Source organism: Patella vulgata, chromosome 9, assembly GCF_932274485.2.
Source record: "Patella vulgata chromosome 9, xgPatVulg1.2, whole genome shotgun sequence".
NCBI classification, from domain to species: Eukaryota; Metazoa; Mollusca; class Gastropoda; family Patellidae; genus Patella; species Patella vulgata.
In genome coordinates, this window is record NC_065887.2 from 43,670,928 (window position 1) to 43,684,930 (window position 14,003).

Consider the following 14,003-nt stretch of genomic DNA (forward strand, 5'->3'; position numbering starts at 1 on the left):
TGGCTACACCTTCACTGGTTGTGGTATCTAATTATTCTAATGTAAACAAATAAAACACTGACCAGTATTTTTACAGTTCTGTGTTATTAAACTAATTATCTCTTCCTTACCTCGTAAGATCATGTTCTAAACATCATGTACACGGGGAAAAGGTATCTTAACTAGTAACATCATGTTCTAAACACCAAGTACAGGGGGTACAGGTACACATCAGGAACAGGGGAATAATCCCAAATATTCTACTTAGCCTGGTCGTCCCTTGTCAAGGGGCTGACAAGAAAAGAGAGAAATGGGGTTTAAAGTCCACTCAACACAAACTAGGTCATTTTGGGACTAACATATGGTTCAATTTTATTTCAATAATTCGCTCATGCGAAGGGGTCTTTAGCAGTGGGAGGAAACACAATCTGATTAAAACGCAGATCCTATTTCATTTTTTATAGTTCAAAATTTCATATTACTTATCTTTACTACACAAGGGGTTGTTATCGTCCGTCTGGATGATGTGAGAGATTAGCCAATGAAATAGTCTGTTGCGGCCAGTTCTTGGCGTGTGATGAACCGACTGTGGGTATATCTGTAGAAACGTCAACGCTGATTGATATTAATCAATGTCTGACATCATAGGGTTAAAAGCCACTTGTACGACCCCTGACGCGACCTCCAAGTACAACCATTCAAATCTTCATGTAGTGTAGGCCATCGAAAGTATAAAAAAAACGAAACGACATATAGATCTGTATTCTAATCAGATTGGAGGAAACCAGAGGACTCAGAAAAACCCCACGAGGTTAGACAGGTGACAAGAAAAGCATGTCTAGTCATTTGGCTGTAATGTTAAACTGATTTACACCAATGACAGCTATAATGCCAAGATTACGAAGAGCAAACTGTACACAATGTAAAATGACCAATGTATTGTGTTGACACTAACCATATATCCCATTTGTTAGTCCCAAAATGACCAAGTAATGTGTTGAGGAGACTTTAAACACCATCCTCATCCAAACCATTTCAATTGACTAAAATAAACAATGTTCAGAGTTTTAGTTGAGTAAGGGAGATTACTATATACTGTAATATCTAATCACCTCTAGTGTACCGGTACATCAAAGTTTTGTTCACCAATAAATGATTTACTTCAAAAACACTACAGACCTTTATAAAAAGTCGACAATTAGGGGTTGAAATTTTTTGTAAAATTTACCTTGGTCATTTCAAGTTGTCACCATTGATTTTCGTTTTTTAAAGAACTCTATAGCATAAATCTTGACTATTCTCCCAGGTTCAATTTAACAAGTATATTAAGTTCTTTTCTCACACATCTGAGGATGAATAACAAGTGAAAAGCCATACAAAGTTATCCCCCTTTAATGTCTTTTAAGGAGTGGTCTTGTATATGCGACATAGATACTTTAAATTTCTACTTTTCTAGATAATCAACACCATGTTTATCATCATTCCACCACTTCAGTGACAATTTTTATTTTTTGTTGATCAGCCCAGTTAGTGCAGAAAAGTAAGACGTTAAAAAATCCTATTTCATTTCTGAAATAATACGACCCTTTGAAGACATAATCCTGGCAACACATCAATAGATTAATAATATTTTCTACTTGAGATATAATGAGTAAGAATAAAGTGATATTTATGTCAAGTACCAGTGGTATAAAAGTATCTTGTCTTCATTAAACCACATTTTATTTTATTTCATGACTTCTTATTGTATTTTATGATATAGTTTCGTTGGTTCGTTGGTTCGTAAAGTTTTAGGTCCACTTCCACCAGGGGTGATAGACTTTGCTTGTACATCGGTTAAATACATTAATAAGTCAGGTGAGATGATGAAAATGAAATGAGGTTTAACATCCTTATGTTCTGCTTCGACTGGGCTAATGTTATAACTTATACAGTCGACTGGGCTAATGTTATAACTCATACAGAGAGTGCTATGAGGGACAGCAGCTCCATGTGTGGCAAATGGAATGAAATTGTGTGTACATGTGTTATCAACAGAATACTTTGGTCATTTAGTTATGTTAAATAGGAGAATTTTGTCCAAACAGCAGCATTTCTACCTAGTCATTAGAAATCCTTGAAATCTTAAAAGTAACTATTTGTTGGTGCAAAATAAAATGCCAAGTTATAATTCAAGCACAAAATCCAATTATTGCTAATTGCTAGTTTAAAGTCAATATATCTTCAATTAAATCTCCTAATTTGATAAACTATAAACATACTTATGGAAAACAGCTACTGATTTATTTAGGCAATGTTTCGAAGAGTATTCTCTCAACGTTTACAAGCTAATACAATATAACAAAATTTGAAGCAATATATATAGACAAAATGACAATAACAAGGCTGAAACCATACATGACAACAACAAAATCAAAGGCCTATGACACAATGAGGTTATGATATACAAAAACAAGATAAAAGGGACTAATTTAAGTTCTAATATGATGTTCAAGAAACAGGTGGGGTAGGTGAGCCAGTCTAAATCAAATCAAGACAGAGACATTTATCTGCAAACACATAGATTTTACTTTCTCGAGGAGGGAAATGCAACAATTTCAGGTTTTAAAATTAAAACTGTGTTAAGCCAAAGAAACACAGCAGCAAAATACAGTTCACACATGTTTTGAAAATTCTAACATAACTCAGCAGTACATAATAATTAGATTAAATTTCTGTGAAAATATTGATGTATTTTCAATATCTGACAAACACATGGATACTAAGCAAATTATTTAACAATGGAAATAAAGACATGCAAGACATTTTGGTTCATTTTAACCAAAATTAAATTTTAACAGCAATATTGGGGGTAACCTGACGAATTTCTGACAACTTGTAATGATTTTTAGGCAATATTAAGTGTAATTATGATATTTTCTTCTGATGCAGAAAAAGTATAAATTATACAATATTTTACACTAATATTGAAATGTAAATAAACACTGAAAATCACAAAATTTGGGCTAAAATCAAAGATTACCCTCACAAATCTGTAAAATATTTTTGAAATTTTACCTTTTCACTCTTTTTATTCTCAAAAGTCATATATTATATTTTCTGACAATTTTGAGACCATCTCATCAAATTTAGGCCTCTCATCCACCATTAATTAACCCATTAACTTCAATTTTAATTCTGTCCCTTTGCCAGGCTCTAACTTTTCCCAAAAGTTTTGTTTGGAGTGAATGCTTTGCATCCAAATTTGTATGAGGTTGATCACCAAAACTTTGAGATACACAAACTTTAAGTAGCATACTAAAAACATATTTAAGTATTCGCCGTACATATCACAGTACCATACTATGAGGGAAATTTTGCCCGGGCAGCGGCGCTAGGGTCTACTCTGACGACCTACAATTTGTGGGTACTGAGAGGGTGAAATTTAATGGTGGTCAATTTCCATATGTTGAATACACTTTGTTAATATGCTGCATCTACACAAACAAGCGGTTGTCATGCAAGATACATGTAAGCCTACAGTTTCCAAGAGAAGGACAAAAAACAAGCTAAAATAAAAAGCAATTTTTTGTACAATCAGGGGACATAATCCAGGAAGTGATGGTCTGATATGCATGAATATCAAAAGGAATCAAAATCTCTGGGTATAAACATATAATTTAAGTTTCATCAAATTCTGACCTCTTGAGGTTCCACAACCTTTTTATTAGTAGTACATACTTTTACACTATTTGCGTACAAGGAGTGGCCATTTTGTCGGGCAGTTTCGGTCTGATTTTCAATAAATTTGAACTAAACCTTCATCAGGTTGTAAAACTGTTATATTTAAATGTTTTTTAAAATCGGATAAAAACTGTTACCGCTAGAGGGTCCACAAGTTATATCTGAATTTTTTGTACAATCAGGGGCCATAATCCAGGCAGATAGGATATGATATGCACGAATATTAAAAGGAACCGAGAACTTAGACATATAAACATATATTTTAAGTTTCATCAAAATCAGACAAAAATTGTGACTTCTAGTTAAGAGATATGATTTTCCGTACAATCAGAGGCCATAATCCATGAAATTACATGTACGATCCAATACATGCCAATATCAAAAGGATCCGAGATCTGTTGGAGATAAACCTATATTTCAAATTTCATCAAAATCAGATAAGAATTTTGACCTGTAGGGTGTTCACAAACAAATTGTGTACAGACAGGGGCACCGACTTGATATACATCCACAAACAAAATGTGAACGGATGGACAGACGGGGGCTAGGACAATATACATTCAATTCAACCATGGGAAGCTGTAATTGATCATGAATAGAATGCTTCTACACAAATAAGGGGACATCTTGGCATTTAAAGAATGCAACAAATAAAAATGAATTAAAAGCACTCACCTGAGAGGCCATAGTTGTTTTATTTCTACCTGTTTGACTCCATCTAACGATGTAATTAGTCAGCCTTAAACTGAGTCACCCTTTAACTTAATTCACCTGTAATTATAAAGTTTATTCCAGATTCAATCCTTTGATAAAATACATTCAAAGTTACATAAATTATTCCATTTAATCAAAGATGCGGTATTTAAGATTTAGATAAAGAGGTAATATAATAGTTTAAAAGTAGATTATTCTGAGCTAGGAATTTTGCAGTTTTGACAAAAACAAGATATGTCCTAATTCATCCTGATTGACAAAAACCATACCAACGATAATAAACAAAATCTGATTGACAAAAACCATAGCAACGATAATAAACAAAATCTGATTTTCTATTTTAATGAATACATGTATATGGCAGACATTGTCTTATCAACTTTATATCTCAGCCATTCGATGAACTAGAGAGTCGATTATTCCAACTGCTATCTGCTAAGGGATCTTTTACGTGCACACCAATGTGTACATGTGACCTCCATCATTCGTCCGATCCGAACCACTATACATTGTCCCATGCTAGGACCTAGGTCCTTCATTTCTGCCAACAGGGAGCCACGCCGTAAAATCCTGGTGAACTTTCTCGGCCAATACTGGGATCAAACACAAGACCTCCAGGTTAGCGAGCCAATGATTACTCCCATCCATGACCGGCCCTATAAAATCCATCCACAATATATCTGGTTGAATCATTCACACTACAGTAGCAGGATGTCATGACTCACGGCAGCTCACAGAGGACCCAGGCACTTGGAAAACTCGATGCTGGAAACAGTGCCCAAGCCGTTGCTAATAACTTCCAGGTCAATGTTCGGACCATCTACAGGCTGCAGCAATGCTTTCGGGCCACCAACACCACGAATGATTGCCCCCAAACTGGTAGATCAAGGGATACCACAAGGCAACAGGACCGTCATATTGTGCGACAGCACGTGGAGAATCCCCTCACACAGGCATCTGAGACAGCATGACAGACAGTGAGAACAGATGGAAGACCCACCAGTACCGATACAGCGTGCCGTCGACTGACCAGAGAGAACATCCATTGCTGTAGACCTTACCGTGGACCGATCCTCACCCCACGCCATCGACGTGAACATCTACAGTTTGCCCAACAACACCAGAACTGACGACACAGGCAATGGAGAACTGTTCTGTTCACAGATGAGAGTCGGTATTGCGCATTAACTGCAGATGACAGGACGAGAATATGGCATCGATGTGGTCAGTGTTATTCTGACCAATGTGTCATGGAACGAGACTCATGGGGAGGTCCAAGCATAATGATTTGCGGTGGAATCGGCCTGAACCAGAAAGTGGGTCCTGTGGTGTTCCAAAATCTTGGTCCAGGGAGAGGAGGCGGCATCACAGCATTGCGCTACATCGATCAAGCTCTAAGACCCCACGTCATACCACATTTCGCACGTCATCGAAACAACGTTTTCCAGCATGACAACGCCCTAGCCAGAGTTACTCGGGACTTTCTACAGCAGAACGGTGTCAATGTTATCCACTGGCCATCCCTTAGTCTGATCTTAAACCCAATTGAACATCTTTGGGATGAAATTCGGAGGAGGCTTAATAACGTTGTACCGAGACCAAACACAGCCGATGGATTGCGCCAGGCTTTTCTGAGTGTGTGGTTCCATCAATCGTCTGGTCCACTCCATGTACAGACGCTGCGCTGCTGTCATTGACACTCGCGGTGGACACACCAGATACTGATGTATAGACTGTGTACAGACTCTAAACCTTCTCAAAATGTCTTGGAATTGTGATGAATTAATCACTAATGTGTCAACATACTGTTTACAAAAAATTGCTTTGATCCATTTAGTAAGTCGTTTTCTAGAATGATTTGATTAAAGTGCCTCTCTGATTTTGAAATCGTACTGATGTTTTTTTTGCTGTTTAGTATAGTAGTCTAGAGAACTTTTACAAGTCTAATTGTGTTGTAAACAGAAAATAAAAACTAATCTCCTCACTATACATATATCATGGCTTTACTACAAATATCATCAATTTGAAATCTCATCAATTTGATCGTATGAATTATGTCCGATATGCCTACATGTAGTCATTCACTTTTAATGGGCTTAATCAAGCCTGAATCTATAGAGTGTTTTGTTGAGCCCATTACAAGTGAAAAGCTGTTTTGGATTTGAGCAAATTAAGGAGTGTTGTTTACATCTGCCCAGTCAAATACAGAAATCAATAACCGCTCGTTTAAATCACAATCTGGAAAATTCATCTTTCACAATTGTACAATAATCAAAATTTTACATGTATATATTTTTATATTATTCAATGGTTACCTTGAAACACCTTAGTATATTGCACACATTAAAGCCACACCAATTTGAATTTCTTCAGGAAAACCTATTAAGAATTTGGCCTCTAATTTCTTCAGGCAAAGAAATTAATTTATAAACCAAAAGTACCAGTACTTAGTTTATCTTCTCAAAAGCTTTTAATTCCAAATATATGTTTTTAAACTTGAAAAACCCACAATAATTGAGTGGGGTATATACTGATCAAGAAACGTGAAGTTGGTGAACCGGTTATTGCTCTCTTCCATTTCAAAACCTCTCATAAATTACCTAACCTATTAATATAATCTTACTTAATGTTATTGATGCTACATTTATATAGATGATGTCACTCGATACTAAACGTAATAATACATAGCTATACAACATGCCTCCAGCAATTAAACCCTAAACACAATCAATGAAATTCTGTAAATTTATCAAAACAAATTGTACAATCGAAAGACAATCATATTCACTGATCGCCATTACCCACAGGCTATTATTATTACATGTACAAAATGTCTTGCTGATAAATGTAAAACTTTGTAACTATAAATCTTCATTCTCCATTACAAGCTGTTGCCCTGCAAGATATGCCCACATTTTGTAAGAGATGGACAGAAAACAAGCTAAAAGGTGATCTTTTATACAATTAGGCTTTTGGAGACACCCCCCCCTTCCCCCTACTCCATAATGTTTACTGCCAACCGCATCCAGCAAGATGGCTACGGGCCTGGATTATTGTTATGTGGTTCCGATTTTTAATTTACAAACAAAACTAAACTACATGTATTTATTATACTATGAATATGCATATTGACACTCTATATGTATGTTAAAGCCTGAAGAGGTTTCGATGGAACTGAAAGCGCTAGCTTAAAATATGTAGATTGTTTTTCTTGTCAAACATGTGTGTACATGTATACATATCAAATATTCATAGCATATGAATATAATAACAGTAATTAGTATACAATATAAATTATATACCAACTAGCTGAGTAATAATTAACCACTTACAAACAATGTTGTAGGTTAATTTTCTAATATGTGAATTGTAGTTAAAATATTTTGATCATGTAAAGCCTTAATTACATGTGCACTTAAGCATGGTAATTAAATATATGCATATACATATACTACACACCACTCAACATTCCTACATGTATATATGTACATATAATTAAACCATCTAATTAAATTATTAAAATAATGTTATCTTTAAAGGATTAATAGAACACAATTTTTATGGGAAACAATCACTGGTTTATTCTAAAAGCACGACGTTTCGACAAACGATAAGAGGATACTTGTCGAAACGTCGTGCTTTTAGTATAAACCAGTGATTGTTTCCCATAAAAATTGTGTTCTATTAATGTGTTTTCCAATCGCTAAATGCCACTTAAAGATTATCTTTAAAGGACATTTAGTGAAAGCAATATATATATATATATTCTTTGATAACGGTGAGATTATCCTCATTGAAATGTTGCAGTTAATAAAGCTAGTGAATGTTATCCATAAAGTTGTCAGTTATTATAAAATAATGTTGTTTCATGGAAATCAAAAATTCATGGATGTAAGATACAGTACAGTGATTTCAGAAATAAAAACCTGTATATTTACTCGTAAGCTAGCTTAAACATACATTATGCAAGCGCTAAATCTACCTATTATAGGTCTTTCTTTAGGCCTGAAATGTTATATAAACTATTAGACATTTATTAACTTATCGAGACCATAATCAACTCTTGATGTCATCGCTAGTCTGTGATATTTACTGGATTAGGATCTGATTTGCTGATCAAGTGCAGACTGACCAAATGATACTATTTCTTTAATTTGTTGTACGCTTACTAGTGGACCAGACCTGAAGAGTGGGTGCTTTGTTGTGGCCTTATATTAATGTTTACCTGAATCATCCCTCTGCGAAGGGCTCTTTCCTCAATAAACTCTGCGGTTATGGGTAACTTTGACCAGGAGATCCAATTGTAACAATAAATGTATATAATTCTGGATATTTAATCTATGAAACATTTAGACCCTTGATCTTGACAAGTTAAATTATTTTGGCAAGCAATAAACTTCGAGGGTACAATGACTGCAATATGAGGGTATACGGACTGCAATGCTTATTGCTCTACTGAAATATCCGCTTACTACCAGTTGACATTGTTGACTGTTGGCTGTAATTAGATGTGACTTTCATCACCTAAATTTTGATACATGTATATTTGTTATTTATTGAAAACAAGGTGTTTTACTCTTAGCTTTGTCTTGTACATGTATGTTTTGTAGGTGAAATCCTTCTGCACATACATGTAGCGAAAAATAGTAGTGAATCAACATGATAAATCAAATCTTGGATTGTTTATATAACGATACCTCTACTGTACATGTATTATTAATAAACAACAGATTGATACCACTGGCACTATAGAAATCGAACTGGTTTAGTCCATCTATTTCATGCCCTCAATTCATACCATTTTTTATTAACTTAAACATACATTATGCAAGAGCTAAATCTGTCTATTGCAGGTCTTTCATTAGGCCTGAAATATTATCTAAATTATTAATTAGATATTAATTAACCTATCCAGACCATAATCAACTCTAGATGGCATCGCTAGCCTGCGATCTTTAGTGGATTATGAGCCGATTTACTGCATAACTTTTCTTCACGATTTAACGATTAAATGGATAATCAAGAATATGCTGTTTATTGTACTGACTTTAATAATGATGATTGAGGCTAGGCGGAAATTTCAATCGCTTAGTTCTCGGTTCATAGTGGATCAATTTGAATGAAATTTTCAGCAAATTGCATTTACGTTATCTAGTTTTTAACTATTATAGTGAGAACTGCCAACTCGTTATCGAATCTCCCATAATGTATCTTTAATATAGAGCAAAGTAATGATGGTCTGATATGGCTATTATTGGTTTTACCAATATCAGATATTAACAGCGAAATATATCGGCCAACAAATTCATGATAATTGATGTAGATATATGCCATTATTAGTCGGGAAACCCCTGGTACTATTTTACCTCGGGAAATAAACAGTAACGAAATGTTATTTGATGGAAAAAAAAATGGATGTGTTGGATCACATTTCCTCTGCAGTCAAAAATACACTCCATCTTTTGTGAACTAAAATTACTTGCTGTATGAATAATAAATAAATGTATACTACGATATAATTCCACAAATTTGTCGTCACCTGTATGTCTATAACAGGTCAGAATGTTCATGTGGTAATGATACGACATCAAAGCAATAGCTTCCCGTCTGTCAATAGTGGCATCACATGATATTATCCCCGCCCCCCCCCCCCCCCTCATCCCAATCATGCGTAAATAATGCGATATTTTCCCGCCTTTTCTAAAACTTCTACATATCATGACAGTGTGCAGAAAATACCAATACCGACCATAGTGAATTAGATAAAACGAAGAAAAAAAATATATCGTGCATTAGTTAGGTTTGGAACTATTGCACATCAGCGTTTTTTTCCATATTCCAATCAGATGTTTTTTCGGGAGGACTCAGCTAGATTGTTGTACGTTTATGTCTGTTTACACAGAAATGGTATTTCTAAAAGAAACACAGAACTCTTAAACAATGTGTGAATAAGGATTTAAAAAATAACGTAGACTGGTAAGGATTTTACCCTGTTAAATCCTTACTTACTTTTACAGCATCTATGAGAGTACTGTTTTATGTCTAAATAGTCACATGCACGGCAACTAAAATAGAAGTACTGAGTGTCGGTAAAATAAAGATTTAATTATTCAAAACTCGATTGAATAATATTTTAAAGTTATTTACCGAATCCTTTTGAACAGATATCGGTGACTCCAGTATCGGCAATATGGCTGAGTATCAGCCTATACCGATAGGCCATTTATCGGCCAATTATCGATGTTGAAACTGATTATCGGACCATTACTAACTCTAACTCCTGCTGTATGACGAGTTTTTTCCAGTGGAACTACTGTGAAGAGTGTTTTAGTTTTATCATACAAAGCTTTCAATGTCTGAAGTTATTTAAGTTTATCTGATTTTCTTTAAACAAAGAAGAATTTTGCAATGAAAACTCTACACACTAAACCTGTAGCTGCATCACAATTGTATGGGTGTAGCTAGTTCAGCTCTAAACGCAGGTCTTATTACACACCCCCTGTACGCTCAGGAACCGCCGCCCTTTGAATCCTTGTCAAAAACGTTTCAGCTCTCAGTTAATTTGGGACAATTTGTTTACTGCTAAACGGTTGCATGTCAGTCCCTTTGAACACCTGTACAATGTAAAGGAACATTTTATTGAGAAAATAAGACCTTGCTTATCTCGCTAGTGTCAGTATGTGCAACACAACATGCTGTTAAAAATACGTCCCCTTCAGCTAAACGGCTTGGCAGAAGCCATTGAAATCTAAATATAGGGCAAAGGACAAATTTACGTAACTCGGCCATATAAGACGAAAAGTTCAGAATCTTCAGGTATTTATTGCTTTGCCTAGACCAATTACAATCAAATTTTTTCGAAAATCCAGTTTTGTTTCAACAGGGCGAGTGTAGTAATGAACTACATATCACTTAGATAACAAAACTCATCTCTCAACCCTCCGTGTTTCAAGATTACAGTTGGTCCTACTAACTTCAACGTAGCAAATGTGGGAGCGATTCGCATCCGGCATTAGTAAACAATATTTTCCATCAAAACAATGATTGATTATCGTTATTTATAATATTTCTGCCACACCCAACTACAATTAAGCATATAAGCCTACCTGAAACGGGTACAAATCCCCTCTTTTTAAATCAAAGGGACAGTAGATTGTTTTTTCCGACATTTTAAATTTACGTCTGTAACACATAAAGGCGGGGCCTTGTGTGCAATAGCCAATCAAAGCACAAATCTGATCAGAGTTGCGCAGTAGTAATAAGCGTATTTATGAACGTCAGAATCAATTTTGATAAAAACAACGCTTGATTTACTTTATTGTCAATATTTGCTGATAAATGAATGTTGTTTCAGTAGATTGGACTGCGTATGTGTAATAAGTACTAATAGTATAAAATTAACCTATTTTTAAGATGGCTACATTCTCGTAGCTACATATCACTTACTGTCATGCACTGCAGCCAAACGTTAGATGTAGGGTACTGGAATCTGTCAGGGTTTGCCGAATGGAGATTGTGCATCTAACCAAATTAATCAAAATAATATAATTCTCACATTTTTTTATAAACTAAATTATGAATCATTGTCATGGATTGAGCCTGAGGTTTTATATTTGACAAAAATCAGCTTTGCTCTACTCAGGCAATGCCTGTTACATATTACTATCTACACTGTGAATAAAAAAAAGTGTCTAAACTCTAATCTGATGCTCTTATACATCTGTTGACAGTTTGGCCTGTCCATTTGAGTACCTACTATGAGAACTGGGATAATTTTTTTCACTAATTGTAATAAATCTAGGGTTAGGGTTAACATCATGATAACAGTTTCGAGATCTACCTATTTCAACACGAAACATCTTATGCTACCTTTTTGCCTATATGAAAAGTATATATTTAAACCCGTCGTGAAATTGTTAGGTTACTTACCTCTGCTTTGTATGGCTAAAACCTTGATTACTTTAGCATTAAAAGAAGCCACAAATTCTTACAAATTTAACAGTTTACGTCTAACAAGGTACAACTTCCGGTGGCCTAAAAACGGGTAGATTAATCACAGGAATTCACCAGAAACACATAAGCACACCGGAATTCACTTATAAACACCGGAATTCACTTTGAAGATATCAGAATTCGCCCGCGAGATCTTCCTGTTTACTTATATTCTGCATGATTAGTAACATTGAATTACTTAAAAACACCGATAATCACCGGAATTCATTTTGAAAATATTAAATCTGGTTAGAACACAGTTCCTATTTCGTTTCGTTTTTTTATAGTTCAAAATTTCGTTTTACTCTTCTGCAGGCCTTCGAAAAAACGAAACGAAATATAGATTCGTATTTTAATCAGATTGGAAAATATTTAAACACCGGAATGTTTAGTTTGAAAAAAACCCAAAAACAACAAAAAAACAAATGGGATAAAATTTTAAAATATTGAATTATATGTGACCCCCCCCCCCCCCAACATCATGTTCCTGTTTCATTCAACACGTTAGGTTATACATGTCTCATAGCACACTGTATGGCGTATACCCGTCTTCATTAGCCCAGTTTAGGAGCAGAGCAGTAGGACGTTAATCCCCATTTCATTTCATTTCATTTCGTTATAAATGTCAAATTGTGTGACTAGAAAGGAGCACCCGCTACAAGGGAGACAACTCTGTTTTGTTACGTCCCTTCATATGGCCACAGATCACTAATGATTTCCCCATTGACTTTAATGTTAATTCTTGTCTCTTAGACCGGCTCTAACTTTTTCCCAAATTTTCGTTGGGTAGAACGCTTTCTACCACAGATGGAGCAACATGTGGCAACTTCTTGCCCAAAAGCACGTATGGGTTTCACCATGGAAAACTTGAGATACACAAGCTGGAAGTAAAGACAAAAAAACATGCAATTTGGAACCTACATTTCAACCTAACCAACCTCTCAACCCTTGTATCCTTCCGCCTCAAAATCATGAATATTCGCCAAAACCTGGCAGAAAATATATTTTCAAACCCTTTTCTTCGATTCTACACCAAAAAGTCAAAAAAAATCGCCATGTGAATGGGGGAAAAAGGGAAAGGGAGAGAAAAACTAAAAACCGACAAATTAAATTCTAAAACATTTTTTTGATGTATTAGAAAAATAAATAAAGACGTTTGACGTATTTGTAGGTAAAAATTATTTCCTATTTAGTATAAATGGGTATTAAAATGACTAAAAGGCAGCATACTGCCCGAAGCAGTAACGTCTTATGTAAACAATGCACGTGCCGTTCAGCCAATGATTGACGCCGCGTGCTGTGACGGCACGTTTTAAAGGCAGTCATCTTTTACAGAGATATCCAGACTTGCAAGAACTATATTTTGAAAAACTTTGGACAATATGCAAACAGAAAAATTGCAAATCAGTTGGATTGACTGTAATATTAGAGATCTAAACAGAAACATATCCCTGCCCCCTAAATATGAACATACATACATAGATATCACTGCAAAGTTTTTATGACAAACTTGTTGGGTTTATTAATCAAAGGCTACGTCCAGACTGCACCAAAACCAACTAAATAAACCTGGGTGGCAAAATGTTATTTATTTC

The 14,003-nt window shown here is 35.1% G+C and overlaps 1 protein-coding gene across 1 annotated transcript in view; it reads right to left on the reverse strand.

Moving 5' to 3' along the window:
* LOC126807756 (uncharacterized) overlaps positions 1-12,458 on the reverse strand; it is a 77,874-nt gene extending 65,416 nt beyond the window's left edge. The window contains exons 1-2 of the mRNA XM_056103305.1: positions 12,346-12,458; positions 4,378-4,473 (exon numbers count right to left, since the gene is read on the reverse strand). Of these exons, the coding sequence (XP_055959280.1) occupies positions 4,378-4,389 (12 nt within the window). The 5' untranslated portion in view covers positions 4,390-4,473; positions 12,346-12,458. The remainder of the gene's footprint in view (positions 1-4,377; positions 4,474-12,345) is intronic.
* Positions 12,459-14,003: the final 1,545 nt, after the last annotated feature.